Source organism: Lathamus discolor, chromosome 5 (genome assembly GCF_037157495.1).
Source record: "Lathamus discolor isolate bLatDis1 chromosome 5, bLatDis1.hap1, whole genome shotgun sequence".
Lineage (NCBI taxonomy): Eukaryota > Metazoa > Chordata > Aves > Psittaciformes > Psittacidae > Lathamus > Lathamus discolor.
Window position 1 is genome coordinate 117,410,986 of NC_088888.1, and position 27,009 is coordinate 117,437,994.

Genomic DNA, 27,009 nt, shown 5'->3' on the forward strand with positions numbered 1-27,009 from the left:
TCTGGAGCCTAACTGCTTGACTCCTCTTCAGAGCAGGGGCACAGGTAATGCCACAGAAACCTGATCCAGGTTTCCTCCCTCGCTCCCCTCAGCAAACACTTTAATTACCTTTTTATTCCCCACCACAACAACCCTCAAGTCTAAATTTAGACTTTCAATTCTAAACATTACCGGCCTGATTCCTGCCTAAGGAGAAGAGGACTCCGTCGCCGGCTAGATTAAATTCCGCAGCAGTGATTATGTGCTACAAGCCTCAATTCTACATCAGCAAAATCTACCGTATGGCATCAAATTCAAGGAGTTCAGGCGTTTTACAGCTTGAGGGTAATGCAATCATTCTATTGCCATACTATTTACTTCACCCTTCCAGTGCATGTTTGTGCTCCACAAGGTGAACTGTAGGTCACCAGGAAACACTGGCAGGCAGAGTAAACTAGGAAACCATGTCTAGTAAGCCACAGAAATAGTGGAATAAAAGTTATTTTTCCACTGGAAGAAAAATCTTACAGTTTTGCAATACTTCCCCTCCTCCCTTTTTTTAAAGACACTGATACAATGACAGCTTCTAGCCATACTCCATATAAAGATACCTCATAAAAACTATTACTGTTTCCCCTATTTAGGAATATGGAAAATGACACCACAATCCCACACGCTGTTTAGCCTGCATACAAATTGACATGTGGTTTGTCATCACTGAATTCTCTAATCCAAACATAAAATTGGTATTTTAATTTCAGTTGGGTTTAATGCACCATGAAAGGAAAGACGACCAGTCAGGATGAGATTTCTTGGGTCCACCCACACCTTCCAGGTGATGACAGCTATTGCTTTAAGTACTTGCCATTAACAACCAGTCACAATGTTAGTGACAGGATGTTACTAGCAGTTACTTAAAGTGATAAATGTTAACATTTTTCTGCTCTTTATGACTCACACTATACCCCAGTCAGAATTATTTTAGGAGCTGAATGCAAAGCCTGGGTCAAAATGATGAAGACTGTGGAGCCACTGGTTGAGGTGCAGAATGAGACGTGCCATTTGAGGAACATTAGGTCAAAGAGAATCTATGATAAGGAACAGTAATGAATTAAAGATTGAGGCTCATCCTTTTAACTATTTCACATAAGGGGAATTCTCCAGCATTGGGGCATTTTGCTTTTTCCATGCATATGAGAGCAACATGAACTCTGCACTGTAAAATTAAGTCTTTGATGTTAACATCCTTTAACAACCTGCCCAACGAGATACAGATTAAGAAAAGATACTTTGATCCAATCTTATAACAACATTGACCACATTTACCTCCATACACATTGACAAGCTGCCCTGTTAAGACTCAAGTGCAGGAAAGCACTCTTACAGGAACAGCACTATGGGCATTATGTTAAGCACCTGTGACTTCTGACCATGGATAGATGTAATACATGCATAATGTCTAGAGCCATGAACACTGTAACTGGAATGGAAAAGGATACAGCAAAAAAAGTCTTGCAGTAAAGGAAAGCAAGTATATTGCTCCATGTTTTGCAGCAGATAGCCGATTTACCTGACCAACTTCACCAACCAGATTATGACCCAAGCCCTGCACAATATGCATTACATTTTGTATTATTAATTACATAAAGTCAGAACAGTTTAAACATAAACCAGCAACAGTTTCTCAATACATACCAGCAATAATCAGTAGCCCACCACACAAAAATTGCATTTTTAATCCTGAATCTACCTTGAGGCGAAACACACTTCGGAAGAATTATGATCCATGACCTAGGCCAAAAGGTACTTTCCAAGTGTGTGCAAACACTCTTAAATGAAAGTTTTCCAGTTCTTTCCCAAGAATTCGGAGTACACTTTAACATACAAAATTGATTAATAGTTCTGAAACGGTGTCAGACCACCTACCTTTAGCATCATCTTGCAGGTCCTCAGCCTGCTCTGCTTTGCTCTTTGTGGGAGATGGAGGCTGGCCTTTTTGTTCCAATCCTTTAAACAAACAGAAAAAATAATTGCATATATTACTTTAAAATTGTTTTACTGTATCAAATATTATCATGTGCGATAGCACAACTGTGAGTCCGTATTATCTCAACACTCCATTCAATATCCAGTGCCTATCTTTGTATTGTTAAAATTCATTACTTCATCATAGGATCATAGAATCATAGAATAGTTAGGGTTGGAAAGGACCTCAAGATCATCCAGTTCCAACCCCTCTGCCATGGACAGGGACACCTCTCACTAAACCATCCAACACAAGGCTTCATACAACCTGGCCTTGAACACCGCCAGGGATGGAGCACACAACCTCCCTGGGCAACCCATTCCAGTGTCTCACCACCCTAACAGGAAAGAACTTCCTCCTTATATCCAATCTAAACTTCCCCTGTTTAAGTTTTAACCCACTACCCCTTGTCCTGTCACTACAGTCCCTGACGAATATATCATCTGATATATTCTGATATCTGATATCATCTGATATAAAAGTCACAACAGGTGTCTTTCAGCTGGGACTGGACTTCCCCTAACTTTCACATGGCAGCTGCGAATAAAACCCATACCAAAATAATATACTTCTTCACAAGCTCTTAATATCTTTACAATTAAAAAGAAAATTCATAATGTTTTAATTTGTAGTTTTTAACATGATACATGTTACATTAGATTATGGAGCTACGGAGAAAAATGTGAATGAAATTATCTTTCTCTCTCAGCTCAATTTTCCATTCAATGTTATAACACAGTAACAAATTAATATTGACTAAAATCAGTAATGAAACGAAAGGTAGGGAAGCAAGTCTGATAGTGAAGTAAAGTTTAGGAAATTAAAGCTTTATGAGATAGAAATGTTCAGGTTGAAAAAAATCCATTTCAACCTTTCAGCCAGAAAACAAGGGAAAACTGAAGGAAAAGGAAAACCTAAGTAAAAATAGTAACTGAGGCAAGTTAGGTTTAAGATCTCCCCTATTTGTGTGCACCAAAGTTCGGTGTTTGGTATCAACTGGGCAAAGTTTTAAAATCATAAACTTTTTCTACAACATTTTCAAAATATCCTGTTATCTTCACACACAGTATGAAATTACTGTTTGTTTGCCATGACAGAGGTGCAAGCTGGCAGCTCAGAAAGGCCGTTCGTACAAAAGGGAGGCCAAGCTGGAAATTAATCATAAAAGGTATTTGTAAATTAAGAGATTTAATGAAAGCAGGTTCGCTAATTAAAACATTCTTCAAACACTGTTCCGTAACCATGAACGCAGAGACTGGCAGACAATTAAAACTCAATTCATTGCACCTACTGAATCTATTCAACCGTGACGAGACAATTACTTTCTGTCACTGGACTTCCCATCAAGACCCTGATTCCCTGTGGCCAAGTGAGGGCCTGGGTGAAGGAGAAGCCTAATGAAAACATACTTCTGTGCATGCTGGGCAGAAACCTTGACCACTTGTAACCAGGCAGTTTCGGTAGACGTATGACCTTGCTTGATTTACCCCTACCTGCTGTGGTGTGAGAAAGAAAGAATCACGGTACCACCTCAAACTGATCAGCTAATTAGCACCTGGGAAAAAAGCTACTTACATGGGTATAATAAATTGGTCCAGTGTTCCAGAAACTCCTGTCTGTTCTGCTATCATACATACCCCACACAATCATCTGCTCTGTATGTTGCTGGAGTTTTAAACAGCTCCCAGCAATCAGGTGCCCAGTTCTTATGAAGGACTCAGCTCTGTTAAGAGCTGTAGATATTACCCTTGTATCACCTACCCTTTCACTAACACATATGCACAGAACCAAAATGCTACAAGTTTCCAAGCAGGAGGTATGAAAGAAGTAAATAAGTATGTGGAAAGGGAACTTGCAGAGTCAAGGGGAATACTGTGCTCGTTCAAGAGACAAAAAGGGAGTGAATTGTTGGCTTTGCATGGAGCCCAGGAAACTCAGACACGTTCTCTGCCTGCCCTCCTGGGAAACTGGTTATTTTGCTGTACTTACACCCATAAAAGAGAAGAGCCACAGATTGGGAAGCTGGCAGGAATTTACAAGAAGCAATGGCTCAAAATGCCAACATAAATTCCAAAATGGAGATTGGTATGCAAGTAATTACATTCCATCTCACTTGCTTAATTTTAAGGAATTAGCATTAACCAAAAAAACCAAACAGTATTGTTCATGAAAATTCCTTCCAGAATGGAATTTGTGTTTCATTATAGAACTCCATATAGCTCAGAGCATGGAGGGGCCTTAGCAATCACTAAATAAAGCTAGTTACTGCAAAGCAGTACATGCTTTGAGGTTTGGCTCAGGATCAGGAGGTAGACCTTTCCTGACAGCACTTAACATAGGACACATCATGTGTCATGTCATCACATTTGCTCATCTGAATTTGAAATTCAAATACAATATTTTCGGGAAAACAAGAGTTTTCAAGTGCTAAGATGAATTTCTTTTTGGAGCAGTGAGGATGTAGGAGTAACCACAAGAAATACTGTGGGGAAAAACCAAGGCAAAACCTGCCAAATAAAGACACACTTTGTCAAACCTTTAAAAGGGTTACTCAGGAGCAATGGCGATAGAGTTCAACAAGAACTCCAGCACAAAAGAGAGGTCCTAAAAATAACCAGGCTTTTAAAGATTGATTCCTGCCAACATTCTCCCATTCTTTTAAAAAACAACTTGAATATTTATAATGGACCACATTGACGTCCAGCTCCTTTGGTCCTAATACCACTCTGAACTACCTGCCACGCTCCCTTTTTTGGTTGACAACGATTCACATCAGGGGACTGAATCAATAGGAGTGTTTCAATCAACACTCACCTCTCTAGTGAGGAATTTTATCATCTAACCAATCTGTGAGGCTTCCACTAGTCCCACAAGTCAAATGTCAATCAAGTTCAAGTGCAAATGTCCAGCCAGGTCTGTCAGGAGTATCTGAATACATTAGATAATATAACCAACAACTTAATTGACAGCAGAGAGATGGAGAGGGAGGAAGCTTACATTCAGAGAAGTCAGAACTGTTACTATCTCAAAAGAAATTATCTTTTTGCACTCTATAAAGAACCTTAAAATGCTCACAAAAGGCTGCAGAGGCAGAGCCCCAGGAGAACAAGATTTCAATCACAATTTCACTGCTTTTTAGCAGATTTCCCTTATTCCAGACACAGAAAAGGATTTGCACAGGCTTTAAAATAATGTCTTTGTATTACGGTCAAAATACAACTCTTAACTCTTTCTGCTCTCCACCACTATGTATGTTTTTCAGAGCAGTTAGCCAAGTATTACAGAAATTTTGCCTGCAATTTTCTGTTTAAAACCAGCACACCCAGACAAGTGTATGAATTGATGATATTGAAAGCTTTTCTAATTGTGATCATCTGTGCAAAAAGGTTTCTGAGCTCTAACACTGGGAGAAATGATTCTTCTTTATAGGCTGATTCAGAGGGCCAACAAGGCACTTAAATCACAGTCTGTCTCCAAGTAAGTTATTCCCAAAATCTCTCACAACTTCCAAATCTCCCTGGTTACAAGTGATTGCTATTTTCACCTCAGGTAAAAAAGAAAGTCTCCCTCCAAAACCTATACCCAAGTATAAGAGTGTGCACACAGTGAAACAAATAAAGGAATACTGTATTTATGCAGCATATTTAATAGGGTTTCCCAGAATTGTTCAAGGCCAGGTTGGATGGGGCTTTGAGCAACCTGGCCTACTGGAAGCTGTCGCTGCCCGTGGCAGGGGGGTTGGAACTGGATGATCTTTAAGGTCCCTTCCAATCCAAACCATTTCCTGATTCAATGATTCTCTTGTTAGTGTGAACGAGATCCTTTGTCCTGCCATTCTAGGCTGTAAGAATCTGGACTGTGCTTCTCCTAATAGCACATGTTTCTATAATTTCCACATGCAATCACTGCAATTGCACATGCAATTATGGTAGTATTATTATATTGCACGATTCTGTGCATGGATATGTGAATCTATGGATATAAAAGCAAAGTCCTTCAGAAGTTAAAGTTTAGAATAATCTTTCCTTAATGGAGCTTGAAACATTAAGCATCATGACTCTGCAGTCCTAAATCACTGAAGTTAAAGGTAGACAAGACTATTAGGTCACCTGGTCCTTCTCTTTGCTTATGTGGGAAATCACTGACAAAGGAAAGCTGAGATGTGGAACTGTACAGGTCCATACCCGCTATTACTGTATCTGCCCTTTTGACTCAAGCTGTTCTAACAGCAAACCGTGTGACATAGGATAACATCAAAGCACTTTAAATGAAATGGTGCCGTTAAGTCAGCAGCTGCTACAAGATACAGCATCCAGAATAACAAACCGATGGGTTAAAATCCCGTGAGTCAAACACCATTAAAAGAGTGGGTTTGGGTATGTATATTTAATAAGCTTAGGTTATTTTTATTTTTTAAATGTTTTTCTTATTCTAGTACATCCAATATATGCAGTGCCATTACGTGATTAACTGGCTAAAATGATCATTTATGCTTGTTGATTTTATAGCATTAATGTAGATATTAATGAACATTATCTAGCAGATGTAATTAAGGTATTCCCTTATTTATTTTGAAGAAAAATCATATAATGGTCTTTCTGCATGTAATGAGATATCTGCACTTCAAGGTGGTAGAAACACAAGACAGATTACTTTCATAACGTATCCATTACTCAATAATACACACATTTGGTCATCTGTTATTCCTTACTGCCAGCTAATTCTCTAGCTTTTCCCAAGGCCTGATCTGGTGTGCACTGAAGTCAGCAGACAGATTCCCACTGACTTCAGCTGTTACCAGACCAGGATCTGTGTTGGTTTTTTCCCCCCCTAATTCTTGCCACCATCTTTAAATTAGGACCGATTCTGTAACCTCCACCTCATTCTACTACATTCTTCAAATGAAAATTGGCACAGATACAGAGTGGACAGCTCATTTTTGTCCTTATTCTCTCTGTATTTTCTCCTGTTTTGATACTGGCCCTCAGAAACACCCAACCAGTACAAGTTGGAGGTACAGGAACTTAGGTGAAATTTAGAATACCTGTATCTCTGCCTAAGGTTCTACACATGTCTGCAATATGTGCTCTCCAGGAGCCCAACATTTCTTTTAAACTCTTTTTTTTTCTTCTTAAGTACAGGAATTGGAGAAATAACCCCAAAGCAGATTGAGTATGGACAGCTCAAAAAACCAGGGTCATCAATATTGGTGCCAACTGCTGACTCCATCTGTTGGAGTCATGACCCATGAAGTCAAGTGGAATGAAGAATGATTATTCAATTAATACCTCGAGTGGTGACTAGAAGTTGCTACTCTGTATTTCCCTTAGAACAGTGAAAAGCAGATATCCTTCAAACTGATACAAATCTGAGTATAAAAATGAAAACTCCCCTCAACGCAGAAACTATGTAATTATTATTCCTGTTAATGCATTCTATTATTATTAGAACATTCATACACAAATAGGTCAAAAGGACATAACTTTTGTACATCTCCTCCACTAGTGGAGCAGATATACAAAAGACACTTCTTTTTAGCTGTAGGTATTGACTGCTGACAATCAATGAACTGACTACCAAAATATATCCAAGCGATAAAGAAATAACTAAGTACATGTTGTTGAAGCTCACAGAGCCCTACAGGCAAATCTATGAGGGAAGCTATGCTTTCCTCTATCTCATAAACACAAAGAAACAGGTAGGGAAATAAATTCTTCAGATGACTTAATTCAGTGATAATTTCCCAGAGCAGCTATGTAGCTTCACCTAAATTAATGAAGCTGTGAAGGATACAAGGCAAGAAAAAAAGAGACCAGCCATTAAGTGGAAATATACTTCCTTTTAATTCTAATTGAAAATGCTTTTTAAAAAATCAATGCAATTTGCATAATCTCCATAAAAGCAACAAGTCAAAAAAAGGAAACTAATTGGTCTTATAAAAGTATACATGCCATGATAATGGTAAAAAGCGACACTGGAAACATTAGATGAATACTGCAAAATTCAACCATAGAATAATCTTTGGCAAATATTTGTTGTTTAATGACGGTCTTTATTTTTCTGCTTTTATGTATCTATGTACAACTATATCAATCACGCTAATTGTATTAAAATTTCTGAAAGTTCCTATCCTGAAATCTTCACACGAAAAAGTAATTATATGTAATAAAACCAGCAGGCCAGAACAGCCATACACGAATGTGCTAATCCATCAGTGTAACACATATCTATGAATACCCATGTTTTCACATCTACGCATATACACCATTCTTCAAGTATTTCTAATTTCTAAGCTAATTAACTGGTTGCATGAATCATCATAATCCATTGGTCTTTAGGACAATCTTGACGATTTAAGCATCCAACATTGTCGTGGTTTAAACCCAACCACAAAAGCTCATTCACTCACACCCCCCACTTCTTGCCCTCTCCCTGCTCCTGGAGGGACGGAGAGGAGAATCGAAAGAATGCAACTCCCACGGGTTGAGATAAGAACAGTTTAGTAACTAAGGTATAACACAGATCACTACTGCTACCACCAGTAATAATAATGATAAAGGAAATAGCAAGAGGAAATAATACAACACCTTAACACCAGCCAACCAATAACTCGCCCCACTCCCCCCAGCCGAGCACCGACCTATATCTCCTCCAACCCTGCAGTCCCTAGCCCTTCCAGGTAACTCCCCGTTACATCCCGGGCATGATGTGCTGTGGTATGGAATACCTCTTTGGCTAGTTTGGGTCAGGTGTCCTGTCTCTGCTTCCTCCCGGCTTCCCCTCCTCCCTAGCAGAGCATGAGGCTCAGAAAGTCCTTGGCCAGACCAAACATTTGAGCAGCAACTAAAAACATCAGCGTTATCAGATCTCTTCCCAGGCCAAAAAATGAAAACATAGCACTGCACTAGCTACTAAGAAGGAGAAAAATGACTGCTACTGCTGAACCCAGGACAAACATATTGCTTCAAAAGCTTTTACCTCTGTTTTCTGGCTGGTGTCTCTCTGTGTGGCTCTCCTTTCCAATCATCTCCTATATTTTCATAATGAGAACAACTGTACATTCCTGCACAGTCACTGGGCTATGATGGGATTAGGGTCACAGAGACCTGGGGACAGTGCACATGCCTGGTGCACTGTCACAGATGGGTACCTGCTGCTCAGGAAGGAAAGGCAGAGAAGAGTAGGGGGAGCTACACTGCATAGAAGAGGAGGTCCTTCACCGCACAAGTCTCTTATGGAAAAGGAGATGTCCACTGAGAACCTGTAGGTGAAGGTCATCAGGGAAAGAAACACAAGGTGCTGTGACAGGAGCCTGTTACAAAAGCCTGATCAAGAAGGTGAAGTAGATGATGCTCTCTACAAAGAAACAGCAGAAGTCTTCTCACTGGAAGCTTTTGTCCTCGTGGGAAATGTCTAACCCTCTGTACTTTCCTCTTCTTATTCCTCAGGCCTTTCTTTCCTTTATACCTATCCATCATTTCCATTTCAAGCCTATTTACACCACCAAACCCTAAACATTGACATTTGTTTTAAACAACAAACTTGGATTGGGAAAAAAGTCTTCTGAAATATCATCCAACCGAGTCCAATGCATTCAAGAGGCTGTGGGAGAGTTTTGCTACTGTTTTCTTTGCAAACAAACCATGGCCACTGATCAGAACTGCAGATGACTCACGAATTGCTGTATTCACACCTTTTTACACACAAAGAGACTAGAGAATTTTAATTATTTCCCGTTCATGTTCAAACTAGTTATTAATAAAAACCGTATCAGTCAGAGGCTCATTATAGATGATGACACCAAAAAGGTACCCTCATCCATTCTTACTGTGTACTTTTTATTATCAGGGATGGTTTACCCTCTGTCATGTTAAGAAACAGAGATGACTGTAGCAGCAGTGGCAATAAATGATTGGCACTGTTTATCACAACCAAGGCAATTAGTTTCAAGAATTCTTTCAGTTCAGTTGATGTTCTGGAGAAGTGATATATTTTAGCATAAAATATTATTTACTCACCTGTCTCTTCATTCAGCTTAGTCCCATCTTCATTAGCATCATCTGTCAAAAAAATATTGAAAGAAACTGATTATTAAGAATACCAGGAAATACCTAAAATCAAATATTCCATGTTTCAAATTGCCCGTATCTTAGTTTGCCTCCTCCCATTTAACATTTTACAGTAAGATCTGGAGGTGGGTGGGAAAAGAAGGCGTGGATACTGGACTGTTACGACCGTATACAGGAAATGCAGGGAATAAAGACAGGGAAAAAAAATCAGTATAATTTACAGAGTTCTGCAAATTATGACTTCCATAAAATGAAATTGCATTCTTTCTATCAGAGTTTTTGCTTGTTAAGTTTCAGTTTGCTTTGTTACCTGAGAACAGCGGGCTATGTTAAGAAGAGAACTGGTTATCCAGAAATCATGTAACATGAAGAAGTTGCTATGAATTCGCCAGACAGGACAGTTTAAGACAAAACTTGGGCTAGCCAAGAATCAAACACTTGTCATTACTAAGATAATATATGAAGAAAGCAGGTTCTTTCCTTCTGCAAAAAGTTGCACTTCGGTAACAAAGGAATTTCTTATCACAAGCATTTTTGGTGAGGTAACGATCAGTAGCCTTAGTTAACATCTACATAATTCAATGTTCCAGAGCCTTAATCATCTAACGGAGAGCTTGATGACCACAGAACTTTATGTCAACTATGTTCCTAACTCATATAGACTCCATTTGTACCCTTTTAAATGGTTTTGGGCATGTGCAAGTTCTGTAGCAAGCCTACAGTTTCCATTGAAAACATCTTTCAAACTTGTGTATGTGCATATTATTTAGCCATTTGAACCCAAAGGAGTTTTGCAATATTATGAGCAATAGTAACAGAATCTAGCACTAGTATTTACGTCCTAAATATGCAAGGCCAGATCTTTATTTTGGATCTCCACTGAGATCCAAATGCTGTGACATTGGCACAGGTTGCCCAGAGAGGTGGTGGATGCACTATCCCTGGCGACATTCAAAGCCAGGCTGGATGCGGTGCTGGGCAACCTGATCTAGTTGAAGATGTCCCTGCTCATTGCAGGGGGATTGGACTAGATGATCTTCAAAGATCCTTCTGATCCAAACTATTCTATGACTCCATGACACATACTATGAGGATTAAGTTCTGCTTTTATCAAGATTTGGGGGCTGATACTTTATTTTAAGAAGCATGAGAACAGAACTACTGGTTAATAATAGAGACCTTATGTTTGATACAAGCATTAAAATCATGAGGCTGAGAATTTTCATGGATGCTTGTGAACCTACAGTAGAATCATAGAATAGTTAGGGTTGGAAAGGACCTCAAGATCATCCAGTTCCAACCCCCCTGCCATGGGCAGGGACACCTCACACTAAACTATCCCACACAAGGCTTCATCCAACCTGGCCTTGAACACCGCCAGGGATGGAGCACTCACAACCTCTGTATCCATTCTTCTCCCCTTCCACCTCATTCAGACATGATGTGGAGGGCAGGATTTCCAGAAGCCACTACACAGCAGCCAGTAACACCTTTCTTGAGTACACTTGAGTCCAGCCTGAAGGACCAGGACTGAAAACTGTCACTGCAGATTTTACTTCCTTTCTCCTTATTCTGCAAATAGTTGTTTTCGAGTTCAAAAAGACGCATGGCCCCTACTGTACAAATATGAATTTTTACACAGAAACTTTAGGGAGCTTTGACAGGTAATTTTTGAGACAAGAAAATGAAAAATCATGTTAAAGCCAATGGGAATTCTGCCGCTGACTTCAACAGAGCCAGGATTTTCAACTGGAGTCCTGACATTTTTCAGCAAACCACTCAGAAAACATTTGGTTAACACAGAGATTATTAATTATTCAGTTCCCAATAACATGTTCTTTCCATGGAAGCATTTATAATGAAACCAGCATGATAAAATTTCAAGTTAATCTAAGACTTTACACTAAATCAGCAGAACATAATATCTTAACATACATATATCACCTGGTCTTCTGCGGAAGTTCTTAATTATAGTTCTGTAAGTGACTTGGAATCTGAAATTCCCAAAGCAACAGAATAGCTTCTAAGCTGGTGATAATGGACACAGACAAGAAATCTGATGTTATTAAAAAGTAGTGAAGTCATTATGCACTATAATTATGAAGAGGCAAAAACTGTTTTTGTGAACTAATTGTGAGTTAAAGGCTGTTTTTTCTGGGAACAGGAGCCTAAGTCTCACTAAAAGCCAGTAAAGTCCTTACATCATTTCTGAAAATGGGAGTTGGGCTCCCAACTGCTTTGTGACAGGATCTCTGGGTCATCGTGGTGCCTTTGTGGACCCCAATTTGGATCTGAATCTGAGCTGCACTTTGGCACACGACTCCCCAGTCACTTCATGTGTCTAGAATTCCTACTCTCACACAATGAATGCGTCTGGTGGAAGTGCTGCCCTGTTGAATATAAAGCGGTCTCTTTCACTGACCTTGGTGTGGCTGTCTGAAGTGATAAACACCATGTTTAGTTGACAGAGCTTTATGCCAAAATCAATTACTTGAGATAAAAAAACAACGTTTTAGAAATCAATATCCAAAATTCATTCACTTTTCCCCCAAAAGAATCATATTACAGACAGTTTCTTGGTTCCTGGTTCTGAAGAAGTAAAAGCAAGTAGAAGTATTTTTTATTGAACCTCTATATGCCTAATATGAAGCAAAATCAATGCCAAGGTGGCTGTAAATTAGATTTGCAATACCTAGGGTTTGGGGTGGTTTTTTCATGTTCCCTACGCATTTTTCTTACCCCATCTAGAGGAAGCCTTCTAGAGGTTTGCTTTGGTTTGAAATATGCATCGCAGACAGTGAATCTCAAAGCAAAATCAAGTAAAACCACAAAAGAATCCAAGAGTGAATCTTTGATACCAGTAAACACTTCCTTAAAAATGCATCGTCAATATTTCTTGGCCAAACTCCCCCACCTGACAGACCAGAGCTGAGGTTCCTCTGTAACTCCCACCTTTACTCAAGGCCTAGAGAAGGACTCTTCGCTAGGGACTACAGTGACAGGACAAGGGGTAATGGGTTAAAACTTAAACAGGGGAAGTTTAGATTGGATGTAAGGAAGAAGTTCTTTACTGTGAGGGTGGTGAGGCACTGGAATGGGTTGCCCAGGGAAGCTGTGAATGCTCCATCCCTGGCAGTGTTCAAGGCCAGGCTGGACAGAGCCTTGGGTGACATGGTTTAGTGTGAGGTGTCCCTGCCCACGGCAGGGGGGTTAGAACTAGATGATCTTGAGGTCCTTTCCAACCCTAACTATTCTACGATACTATGATTCCATGACTCCATGACTAGGAAAACATGTTATAGTGTGCGTATGCATGTACCCACTTTCATTACTCTTTTGGCTACAGATGTAGAACAGCGACCTTTCATGTGGCTTCCCCATTAAAGATGGCCTTGCTGGAAAAGAAATTGCAGACCTTGCAGCCCTGAGATAGAGGAAAACTGACAGTGATTCCCTGCAAGAGCCAGTTCACCCCTGAGAAAACACATATCAGTATTTAGAAAGCTTAGGATACAAGGAAGCCATCTAATCCAAAATGTGGGATATGGTTGAGAGTGCAAGATTTTCTGGCTTGTAAGTTGGGCTGTAGTATATAAAATTAAGGTATTGGATTGGCAATGTATGGGAGAGCAGTTTCCAGTCCAGTATAAAATAATTTATAGCTGAGAGTCAACCTATGATTGAAACTCACCCTCTAACTTGTGCTGTCTGGGGTAACTATATCTCAGAAGAGCACAGAGCTTTGCATTTGGGAGCAAGCTGCTCAGAATATGCACATTTGTGCAAGTCACAGGCTCCCTGGCAGAGTCATGTAGGAAGTGATGCCTCTTACTCCTTCATTCCCCTCTCCCTTGTTAACCTGCCGAGCTCTGTGAAACAGAGTAATTGCACTATAGCTGCTCTTACTGACACTGGGGAAGAGGATGCCTTCTTCTCTCATATACTTTTTATTTTTCCCTTTGCCTTGCTGGCGAGGTTCTTTCTCTGTCTCACTAGTCATTGCATATAAGCAAACACAAGCCAGATGGCTAAGACCATCAATCTGCGTTAAGATTTATGTTAGGAACAGAGAGGTGAAAGGCTTTAAATACCGCTGCTAATCCCCAAAGCCATTAAACTGCTGCCTCCTTGTTGCTCATGCTTCTATTTGCATTCTACTTCATGTTAGCATGCAGAGCCAACGCTGTACAAACACCTTTTATTTTTAACTGTGCATGCATTGAAGAGCTCTTACTTGAGAGCCAGCTCCACACTGCAGGAGGCTGCTGTTTCATCTGCATTCAGGGCTTGCATCCCAGGCTGCCAGCGCTCCCTCAACACCACTGCTAGCTCCTCCCTGCCTTCCTCTAACCTTTCTTCAGCTGCCTTGTCTCATCCTTCAGGTTTTGTTCCTTTCCTCAGCACTTTCTGCTGTTTCATGATTTCATACAATCACAGGACGGTCTGGGTTGGAAGGGACCTTAAAGCTCATCCAGTTCCAACCCCCTGCCACAGGCAGGGACACCTTCCTCTTGAGCAGGTTGCTCCAAGCCCCTGTGTCCAACCTGGCCTTGAGCACTGCCAGGGATGGGGCAGCCACAGCTTCTCTGGGCACCCTGTGCCAGCGCCTCAGCACCCTCACAAGGAAGAATTTTTTCCTAATCTCTATTCTAATCTCTGTCAGGTTAAAGCCATTCCCCCTTGTCCTACCCCTACATGCCTTTGTAAAAAGTCCCTCTCCAGATTCCTTGTAGGCACCCTTTAGGTACTGGAAGCTGCTCTAAGGTGTTCCTCGAGCCTTCCCTTCTCCAGGTTGATCAAAATTTCCAGACATGTCCTCATTTTCAGGCAACACACATGCCCCAGCCTGCTCCCCTTGCAAGTGTGGCTCCATGTACTGAACATAACCAGGGAGGAGCTGGGAGGACACTGGGAACAGAGTGATCTCCGCTCATTAGGCTGCATGCACATGCGCTGGCAACAGAGCAATGAGATGGGCAGAGCCCTACAGGAGGCTGAAGTGGCAAGTTGGTGATCGTACTGCTGATGCTTCAAAACAAGACAAGCACAAAAGCCCCCATAAAACCTCCAGTACTGACAGCTTCAGCTACCCTGTTGAGCTTATTTACTATACAAAACCAGGGGTCCAGCTGAAAAAGTTCCTGCCGTGAAGCACTTGCTGAGCAGGTATTCCATGATCTGCCTGTGCAGTTTCCAGAGAACAGCGGAGGATGTGCAGCACAAAAGCCTTGCAACATTTTGGAAAATGGATTTTGGGGCCATCTCTGCTTGCTCAAACAAAAAGCATCTTGTCCCCAACTCTGAGTAGGCAGCAGTGTGGGCAGGGGTACCTGCCTCACGCAAGCTGTCTAAATTGAGACATTATCAGGTTTTCAGCAACTGAAAAGACCGAGTGGGTTCTCACGCTCCATATTTCTCTCTACCACACTTGTCTTTCCAAAATCTTGTCCCAAAGTTTCACCCATGGGTCTTACTGATCATCATAATATCCCTAAGGAGCTGTTTAGTCACGTCTCGTGTATTTTCAATCCTTAATTATGGAAAAATCACTTCTTTTTGATTGCTTACAACCACTGCAGCTACCCAACAGGAGCTTCACAATAGTACAGAGGCTCTATGTCCATCTCAACCTAGAAGAGTTGATGTTTTCTAGCATAGTAAAGCACATGAGAACACCCTAGGGTTTGATGAAGCCCAAACGTACATATGAGGTTTGCAATAACCTAGAAACTCACAAGCTCTTTCGATCCTTCCAACTCAGTTCTCCACTGGGAGAATACAACACACTGACCAATAACACAGAAAAAGGCAATGTTTTCTTTGAGGAAAAGCAGATTTGGAAATCTCTGCCAGATGAGATCAACTAAACCCAGGCCTGATTCTTTTCACACCGAGTTGTTAAAAATTATACTTTCCATAAAGCTTTCCCTTGTCCTCAGTGCTCGTAAGAAGTAGAAGTAAAAAAAGAACACGGTAAAACAAAAGAACCTTTTCTGCTTTGGAATGAAAAATAGGACTTCTTTCGGTTGTGAGCATTTGTATCCTTTAATCATGCAATCCTGCATACGCAGCAATAGGCACTACATAAAGCTCCATCTGACACTAAGCAAGTTTAATGAAATTTTTTAGTCTGATTATAAAGAAACTTCCTCGGATACACTCTGTACATCCTGGCCTTGCTGCAGCATCGGTGCAGTTTTTCTTCCCGTGTTGCTTAGTTACACCAGTCCCACAACACCAGAGTCTCACTGAATGTACAATGTGTTTGTAGCTTTTGAAGCCATATCAAATAGAAATCCTTAGTACCAATCTCCTAAGAAGTTAGGCACTGGTTTTTCCTGTCACCACATAGATGGCTTCTTTTATGTGCTGTATCACTTGATCTGCTGTAAAATACATATACGTGTACGAGCCTCAGCTGCATAAGAAGGCTATGTGGCAGCTGCCATTCCCACTGCTAGGGAGCTGGACAACATTATCCCAGTGCAGGAAATGGTGCTCACAGCTAGGATCAGATTTGGATTTCTATTTCCCAGATGCTTCTACCTTACACAAAAGGAATGAGGCATTCCTTGGGAAAACAGACATCACTTTTTAAAACAGAGCCTATTGCAAAACTTCCTTATTTCCTCCGTGCCCTAAAATACTGGAAACAACTGGGCTTTGTCTACAACAAGTGCTGAAGTGGATTTCTCACCCCCATGTATGCTAATGTAGTCACACACAAAATGGCACGTTTTGCATGTGGTGACACTTTTCTAAATTCAAACTCCCAACAAAATCCCATCAGTAACCTAAGGCAGAGGTTGAGACAAATGAGACAAGCACAAACTTAACTGCATCTTTTGCAATGAGAAGCACTTTGCAGTTAAAAGCACTTGCAATTAGAAGTGATTTGTTATCAGTGGCCAGAGAGGACAGGATAATTCTGGGCATGATAAAGACGTGCATTTGGAATGTTTTACATTGGATGCCCAAATATACAACACAACAGAAAGAAAAGATCCCTGATTTATTCACATTTGATGCTATACAGAGAAAGCTTCTGCTTGTTCACCTGCTGGAGCCAGGCATCCATGTGTGAAGGACTGAGTACAGAACAGCAATACACTTCCCTCCCTCCTTCCTGCAGCTTCTCCCAGAGCCTAAGGCTACATACAGACCATGCCGATTAACAGCCACTGTTGGACCAGTCCTCTGGTGGTTGATCTAATCCTCTTTTTACCCATATTTAAGGTGTACAGGCTCTGCATCACCTCAAAGTGAGCATTCTTGTACCCTAACTATGTGCAAGGTGAAAAACACAACTACTTCCTTTTGCTTGTTTTCATCATTTCCTGGCACACCTTGCATTTCCCATGTTACAAGAGATGGCAAATAATTGCTCCACAGTCATCCTTCTAATTACCACACTCATCATCTTCCCTGCGCTCTCCCGCACTATAAATGCATGCAGCAGCCTCGGTCTTGCGTCTGTATAACCCCTGTGCTTTCAAGGACATCCTCGCTGCCTCCCACTTCACTGTTTCAATACAGCCCTTAGCAAGGCACCATCCCAGGAGCTGGAGAGCTCAGGGATTTGGAATTGACAAATACATAGAAGCAGCCATTTCCCCTGACTTCTGGATTGACTGGAAGCTCCATTATCAATTTGACCACAGGAAACAAAGCAAATGTGTACAAGATGCTACTGGAGCAAAGACGAGGAAGCTCCACTTAGCAAAGCACTTCAGTGTTGCTCTTGACATAGTTATGGTCTATCCATACCCTGCCCCAAGCAGTGCCCTTGCTGCTATCAGGAATGAGGAGGCAAACAATTTTCAAGACCATAGAGCAAGCAATGTCATGAGCCTCTGTCAAACTGTGTACAGCCAGAGGATCCAAGCCCAAGTTTTGAGGGAACTGATACTTTCAACACACAGGCAAAGTCTAGAGCAATGCTCTGTCAGCAGTTAGCCAGGAAATAGTTCAAAGGGATAGTACCAGGAAGTTTAATTAGGATTCAAACTGAAGGAAGAAACTGCCCATTAACTTTTTATTAGGTACTGGAAACCCAATGCCATGGAAACCCCTCATGGTCTGCGTATCTCTTAAGATGCTGAAAATAGTATCTGAGCCACCGATTACATACACTGCCTCTCAAGCACCACTCCTGAAATGCTGCTTGTGCATCCTCCAGCACTACATTAAGATACTGGCAAAAGCAGCTAAGACAGACAACTGCAATGAGTGGCAGGACTGGCACATCGATGCCATGGCAAATGAAGACAAAAAAGCCATAGCAAAATCTTGTTTCACAGGTTTTATGGACACCTTTAACTTCCAGTTAGCTTGAGGTTTCATGAGGTAAGTTTCAGACACATGTAAAATGCACAGAAGCTTTAAGCACTATGTCTATATTAAACTTCTGGATTGAGAAAAATTTTTACAGCATCTTATTTATGTTGAAGTGTACTTTATCAGGTGAGAGAGAACTAGAGCAAAGCCAGCATCTTATTCCAGCACACAGGCTCCTCCAGCTCCCTCATACATGTAATACTTCCTCTGAAGCCTCAGCTACTGAGGGGCAAGGGACCACCATGGGAAACAGCAGGGCTGTGCTTCTGCCCAACTGTTCTGAATTAAGTCCTTCAGCAAGGGGCCTTGCAGAAGCCCCTGTTGATAAGGAGAAAGCCAAAGGGATTTCAAACCTCCCCAAATCTTCCTCCCTAATGTCTATTTCTAGTGGCCTTTGCATGCCTGCTTGAACCAGTCAGAAAAAACAGAGTCCTCATGACTTACAAGGCAAATCACTGCCCAGGTGAAATCTCAGCTAAAGGATATCAGGTGCTTCCAGTAAACTACTTGGCACCTCTCCACATAGTAAAATGAAGCCCATGAAAAATATTTTGTGGAATACATTTAGGTGACGAATTAAGGAAACGAATCGGCTCATGAACATTGCAAATGCAAATAGAGAGGCTAAATTTATCAAACAAATTACCCATTTGATACAGGATTACTTACTAAGGGCTAACTTATGATTCCTTTGCTCACACTGAGGACCGCTTCAGCCCCAGTGAAGTCTGCCATACTAAGCAGTGAGGGTGATGCTTCTCAATACCAGTACAGAAATTACAATCTCTACTTAAGAGTTCGCTCACGTATTAGTGCAGGGATCTGCCTTTTTAATACAAAGCCCTTCATTCAGCCATTTAGACAGTTTCCAATTTGATTCCAAGCCTGGGAGATCTCTTAACAATGAATTTCCTCTGCAATTGTAATATATTTGCACATTTATGCACAACTAGGATGCTGTGCATCCTCCTGAAGTAACAAGGCAATTAATAGTAGCTCTTATCCATATGCTTTGGGTAGAGGGGACAGTGTTTTCATCAACCAGGATAAAAGCAGAAAATGCATTAAATGTCATAACCTGGAATAGAGCAGAAAGATTCTTTCAAGAAGAAGCAATTTCTCTCTCTTTTTCCTAACACCAACTGATACGGCTCAAAAAAAAAAAAAGAAAAAAAGAACAAGCTTTTGGGCTCAGCATCCTTTCATTAGCTCCGAAAGGACATGGAGTCTAAAAGCCTGCATCTTCCATCTATCAAATGGTCTAATAAAAGTGCAAACCTGTCCTCTCTCTAACAATTTTAGCAATGCTTTAGTGAAGTAATTTTGTTACTCTGTTTAAAGTAGTAAGGATGCAATGTACCCTTGAATGCTGCAGCTTCACATTCCCTTTATAACATTAGTTGCTTGTACAGAACATTTTCCCCCCAAAAAATGATTCCCTTCTCCAATCCACTGATAACAGTGATAGATTTAGAAATACTTTAAGCATTACAATTTAACCTTTCATAATATACAACAGCCACCATGAAAAATAAGCATTTGTCAACGGTCCTTAGAAGATCATCTGTCTGACACGTGAAGTAGCTAGGTATACACACTATACAGGAGAGGAAAGAAAAGGTATCCTTGCTTCCAGCTGGCAACTGTTTACAAATACTCTTAATTTTACTCCTATGATAGCATTGTAAAAGTATGGATCACTAAGGCAACTGTTGGTAAATCTAACTTTTCAAGGGGACTGTTTTTAATACCATTTCCTGGTCAGGCTTATAAATTTATATATTTAACAATAAAAGTGATCCCTAGTACCTAGGCTCCATGTAGAAACAACGACTTCCAAGAGAAAAAATGGTACAAGTATCAGCTCCTTTCCCGGAAAGCTCACTCATAATACCAGTAGCAATGAATCCAGCTGAGCCAGAACTGCAGGGAAGGATATTTTATTTGCCTGAAAGATATGTAGCAAGCCATTCTCTCGGATTAAGCAGAGAGAATTTGCCAGCGCAGCTGAAGGGAATGGCTGGACTACTTCCTTCCACCAGGAGATAGGACTTAACTGGTAAAAAGAAAAAGAATGATTAGAAAGAGTCACTGTTTGGTGCACCTAATATATTAAAACAATGATCCATCTTAAGCGCAGGAGGTTGGTTATTCAACCAAAATAGTCTTCCACAGTTGCTCTTTTTCTACCAGGACATAAAAACCCTTCTCAGCAAACCCCCAAAGGTTCAACAGAGAATTCTGTGTGGATCAGGACTCTTTACTTTCTAACCCAGTGCTTTTCTGAACAACCACTAGGATGAGATCCTAAGCCGGAGTAACAGATGAAGTGGCGCTCCCCTTGGAGCATGCTGGCTTTGGCTTGGGTTCTGTACAGGCTACTGATTACTGAGATTAAATCAGAAATGCTGAGGCTGTGACAACTGTCTCAGCATTTCTGAGCAGCTTTGCTACACTCCTAAGACATGAAATTACTTAGAAGTCTGCCTCTTCCCCCTATATATTTGAAGTTTGCAAATGACAAGGCTCTTGGCAGTTGTCTTAATATCAGTACTATTACTCAACTAATTTCTTTGGCATTCCACTTGCAAAATAGGCCTAATGATATGTTCAACTAATGGAACAATTTCCCCATATCTATATTCCACTTACTTTAATGCACTGAGGTGTAACTCTCGCTTCATTTCATTATCACTTGACTAGCTCAAGCACTTCGGTATCTTTTTGGATTTATTAATGCGCCAGGTTTAAAGTAATAACTATTTATGTACATAACTCCACGAATATATTCTTTCTAAGCTTTTTTGTCCACATCTATTAAAGTAGATACATTTCATAATGTTTCTGAATGTGAGACATGCTTTAAAAATGTCTTGATGGTTTTTTTCGCTAAGCTTAAAGCAATATCTCAGTGTTATTCTCTCCTGCGAGTGCTCAGATAGTGTCCTATTAATTTACATTTAGGGCAAGTCTATCCTTAAAGACGTTCATTTCACTACATTAATAGATTCACTTAACACCAAAACAAAAACACCAGAGTTTTGGCAATTCCTTCCATAGTCTAAATATCAGGAATTCACTGTCAAACACAGAGACAGTTGCTAATTCCTTGACACAGAGCTACGTTGATGAAGTCCTCTGTGCAAGAAACCAATCCTGCAAAGAGACGGAATATCCCTACAGAAGAAGTCTGCTGAAAACTCATCCAAGTCCACTAGGTTAAATGCAGATGGCAATTCACAAGACACCAGAAAAAAAGAGCAGACATGATGGTCATCTGGTAGTAACCATCCAGACCTTCAGCTGATGTTCTCACCAGTAGGCTATAGGTGATTGAGGATGGGGCTCACTTCTGCTGACATCTGTTGTAGTGGTGCTACCCTGCAGAAAAGCATCAATTCAAGATGGCAAAGAAAGCCTCAGACTGTATAGTGATTATTAGGGCAGTCCTCCAGGAGATACACCCTAATACTGATCATTTCTCCAGGGATGCATATGGAAAGCCATTTGGGTAGCATGTATCTTTCCTGTCTCTCCTTGCTGAAGAGTGACTCCTAAAAGGACATACCAAATGTCTGTGGTGATACAAGACATTGAAATCAGATCTCCTGAATCACTGACTACTGGCCTAACCACAGGAAAACCTTCTCTGAGCTTTAGATGCTAAACTGTTTCCTTTTAAAGCTCTGGTTCACCAGCCAGTAGATGCTCAGGTCCTTTTGGAAAACAGCATCATTAAGGCATATCAAAACTGTCATTCAGGATCATTAGTTAAGAGAAAATTACAGTGGGGATCCTCTGGAAAAGAGCCCTAAGATCTTTTACCAATCTATACCAGACTGTGGTTGCTGAGCACTAAAGCATTCTTCTCTGGACAGCTGTTTGGGTAAGCATTGGTAACCAATCCTTCTGCACAGTCACATCCCTCCTAACCACTGCATTTGCTGCACTTTAGAGGGTCCCTACCACGACCCCCTCTTTATGGTCACATATCAAATTCCCAGTTTTAGTTCAAGCAAAAAAATTGCAAACAGTTCAATGCATGAAGATAAACATACTGTAAAACTGTGTTACGACTGATCATCCACATAATGTGGCGTAATGCAATTATACATAGAATCATAGAACCATAGAATAGTTAGGGTTGGAAAGGTCCTCAAGATCATCTGGTTCCAACCCCCCTGCCACGGACAGGGACACCTCACACTAAACCATCCCACCCAAGGCTTCATCCAACCTGGCCTTGAACACTGCCAGGGATGGAGCACTCACAACCTCCCTGGGCAACCCATTCCAGTGCCTCACCACCCTCACAGGAAAGAATTTCCTCCTTATATCCAACCTAAACTTCCCCCGTTTAAGTTTTAACCTGTTACCCCTTGTCCTGTCACAACCACACATGTTCTCTGTGGACAGGAGTTCAACAATGGCAGGTTTTTAAAACCCTCCAAAACAAATAAATCTCTCATCTTCCTCTCTTTTCCCCTCTGGGCTTGTCGTGCTTCAGCTCTGAAGCATCTTCTTGTCTCCCAGGCTTTCAAACCCAAGCGGGTTTTACATTTATAACAACAATACCAGCCTTTAATTCATGATTTCAAAGACCTTAACGATGAAGGTGAGTATTAATACTCTAATCTGCTGACAAATTGACACTGTAGTTTACTCTTGCCTAATCTGAAGGGCAAGAATGTAGGCAGAGCACTGCCACTTTATCCTATGTGTTGGGGTACACTGCCAAAAAAAATTATATCACACAATGAATGGATTAGACATGAATGCAGACTTTGAAATGCATGTTCAATGTGCTCCAGACAAAAATATTAAGCAGTTAGACACCATTCTACGCTACCTGAATAATTCAACAGGTCTGTAAGGTTCAGCTGTCAATCACCGCAAACTGGAGATTACAAAGTCATCTACAAAAAGCTTTGTTCTAGTGAGATGAGACAGAAACATCACAATTTCCATACTACCAGCCAAAGAGAAAGGAAAAAACCACGGTGGCTACTGTGACAACACGGTCTTGTAGAATTAATAGACACACCACACCAAAGCTCTGCTTCCTATTACTCAAAGGCCCATTCCAGCAGACAGACAGACAGGGCAGCGAGTATTTAAGTGACTGCCACTTCTGAAATGGGTGATAAAACAAAATACTAAAATCTGGATCTTGTCACATATAGTAGGACTGACGTCATAGAAAACAAAATAAAAAGGGAGAAGGGTAGGGTTGATAAAAACCCCTGAACACAGATTTCTAATGATATATGATCAAAATAAATCACAGGCATATGGGGAGGGGGATGAAGGGGGATTAACAAATCTACTATCCACCAGCTTTTCTTAAATTCTCGGAAGTAACCTCCCGTGTGAAACGTAAGATGAATGGCTAACATTTCCCAAGTGCTCCAGCGAGAGCCATCTTTCTCCCATTCATTCTTGAACAGGGACAGCTCAAGTTTAAAGTTCTCATTCAGACACAGTTGGGCTCTAACCCCTGTGGTATCTTTTCAGACCCAGAGAAACCCTACCAGCATCGTTAATGAAAGAGCAAAGCATGTACAAAGTGCCTGGAAAAGCAATATACACTAGGAGCTATATACATTAGTGCAAATCATTTTCTTCTCAGAGTCAAGAGAGCCAGCGCCACACACCAGGTTTCAGGAGGAAACACAGATACAGCAGAGAATGAAGAAACTAGGAGCACTGAGCATACAGAAGCAGGCCTTGACTTTGCAAAAGCATTATCACAAGTAGTTTTGCCGGTTCACAAGTTTAAATGTCTGCATTTGTCCGGGATCAGAGCCTCTATGTGCAGCTGCTCTTAAAGAAAGTTCACATTTTAGTATTTGGCTGAGGCAGGGAAAGAAGAAAGGACGCCAACTGTTTCCTTTTTGATGCATCATTTTTCCAAGTCGGATGGCACTCAGTTACTTTACCTACCTAGAGGGAAAAACTCGCCCATTTTCTTCTTGAAAATCTTGTAGTCAACCTCCAAAAAGACGCAGAAGATGATCCGATCCACCTGTAAGAAACAACATCATTCACAATGAAATGATCCCAATCACAGACATTGGAAGAAAATAATAAAAGCAAAGAAACTTTTAAGCCAACATGCTTTAATGCTCCAGGCAAGCAAGACAACATCAGAGGGACGCGTGTTTTGACTTTATTGTGTTCCTGCATTGTAATTTATAAACAACATTTGCAATCACAGCTCACAACTGTATCCTTTGTTAACTGCCTCCTGTTTATGCAAACCACTCTTCAGCACAGTATAAATGACTTCTGGCATCCTAGATGAGTACTGGGATGCAATGTTTGATGAAAGAGTCACATGGGGGGCTTCTAATAAGCATACAAAAGAGTAAATGGGTAAGCAAAGAGCTCTTTTTCCAACCCTTGTCCGACAACCCTATTGCAAAACCATTTAGTATTTTAAAATGGCTTTAAAAGGTTTCATGCGGTTTTAATTTACATGAAACCACTTACTCTTGCTGTAATACAAGCAGAATGCAGCAAAAACAAAAGCTGATTAGATGACAGGTAGCACACAGGGTAAATAAAACATTTAATACGCCATCTACTTAGCGAGGCTGAGCATATCAATGAAACCACAGCCCATAATGTATGCGCCACCCACCAGTGACTTCAAATAAATTGCTCGGGACATCACTGTGTGTGAAAAGCTTTTCTAAAGGAGACCAAAAAGAAGCCAAACAGAATAAAAACCAAACACAATTACGATGCCTTTAAGACTGAAAAACACCTACACTGGACTTCACCCCAGCCTTGCTATTCCTTTGTTTCATCTGTTTGCACAGCCCAGCATAAATTGTCTCTGCAGCCAAAACCCGGCTCTGGGAAAGAGCTGTGGAAGTCAAAAAGACCTTCCCACAGCTGAGCTGAGGGACCTGCAACCCAATAATCAAGTTTTTCTCTGAAGTGTCTGAAAGCTTAACTGGAGGGGGATGAAGTCCAAGGAACAGGGAATCCAGCATCTTGGCTGGCATAATGCTGCCCTCGTGTCTCCATGAGCAATAAGCCGATCCATTGTAGCAGGCAGCAGCCTCCCCCTGCAGGGAACCCAGCAGGAGGAACGCTCTCCAAAAAAATGCCTTCTTTCCCTTATCTTCAGAAGAAAATGCTGTCCTTTTGCTAGAGTGGCTCTTCGAAGCAAAGTACAAGTCTTGGCTTCAAAGATACCATTATGCTGAGCAGATGAGGACGTCATTTCAGAGCTCTTTTTGGAGCAGCCTGGTAGAATTCAGAAGGGAACAAGAGCAGGCAATAACTGCTTATGCTGGAAAATGCTAATAGTTGCTACCAAGGACATCTGTGAATCAAAGCTGACTGCAAAACTGAAAGAGCAAACTGCAGGTAGGAAATAGACTGAAGGTACAGGTGATTTGGGCGTTACGAAAGAGGCTTGCGAACAGAAGAGAAAGCAGCAGGGCAGAGCTTGGGCAGACACTGCTTGCTGGGGAAGATTTGCGAGCAGAGAAACTGCCTGTTGCTGTCTGCTCCTACAATGTCTGCAAAAAAACCCTGTTCTGGGCATCCCTCATAAACAAACCAGGCTAGGCCTTAAAAGTATTCACCAGCTACTCTCCCTAAGGGATATATACAATAAAGAATTCAAATACCGGTTAAGTGCTCAAGCCAAAAGGCCACACTCATCTGTGTACTCTCAAATACATAATGTAAAGCACTAATGACAAGAGGTACCACGTTGTACCTGCCTAAGAGTTTCCACCTAAGAAAAGTGTGTTTTCAGGAGGGAAGCTTTAGACAGTGAATGCTTAAATTATGTTTCTTGTGCAAATTGGTTTAGGGTAGTGCTGGGGTGATGCTAGATTGTCATCTTCTATCTCTGCCTCCCTAGCAGAGCAGATACTCAATCATTACAGTGATAGGCTCAATACATGAACCAGGAGAGACATAAGAGCAAGGATGAAAACTCATAAACCAGAGGAAGAACGTTATTGCCATGCACAAAAGTTCTGAGTCCTCTTCTTCTATATAGTTTCATATTCTCTTCTGTAATTACTACAGGCATTTCCCTCATTTTATCCAGTTCCACTTCTCAAGGTGTTCCTTTTATTTATTCTGTGCAGTTGATAATGATAAAACTTCTGCAACCCTGAGAATTTCTGCTGCTTCTAATATAATTCCTTCATTTAAAGATAGGGAATCTCTCTAGAAATGGAAGACTATTTCAAAATTTCTAGCCTCCTGAGTGTACACATCCTATATATAAACCTGTTCAGTTTCTTCTGGGTGTGAGAAAAAGTGCTCTATTTTTAAGTATGCATAAGATATTGTGATGACAGCTGAAATCCTGTGTTTATCTGATTGAATGGCATGTGTTGGCAGATAGTAAATCTGAAATTAAACCATATTCTATCATCCTGCCAGTCATTGACTATTTTATCTAAAATCCCCACCTAAAATAACTTGGAATTAGGTATGGAAAGTAACCCTTGTCCTCACTGTTCCTGTTCCAGCTTCAATAAGGGAAGGTTTAATCCAAGTGACTAGAAACCTGCCTTGCTTGCCGGCTCACAGAAGCTCAGTAGGCCTTTTGGGATGCGCACT

At 41.0% G+C, this 27,009-nt stretch overlaps 1 protein-coding gene across 3 annotated transcripts in view; it reads right to left on the reverse strand.

Moving 5' to 3' along the window:
* MACROD2 (mono-ADP ribosylhydrolase 2) overlaps positions 1 to 27,009 on the reverse strand; it is an 890,631-nt gene that overhangs the window by 61,430 nt on the left and 802,192 nt on the right. For all 3 annotated transcript variants that reach the window (XM_065682311.1, XM_065682310.1, XM_065682309.1), the window contains exons 9-11: positions 24,355 to 24,436; positions 10,024 to 10,065; positions 1,906 to 1,986 (exon numbers count right to left, since the gene is read on the reverse strand). In XM_065682311.1, the coding sequence (XP_065538383.1) occupies positions 1,906 to 1,986; positions 10,024 to 10,065; positions 24,355 to 24,436 (205 nt within the window). The remainder of the gene's footprint in view (positions 1 to 1,905; positions 1,987 to 10,023; positions 10,066 to 24,354; positions 24,437 to 27,009) is intronic.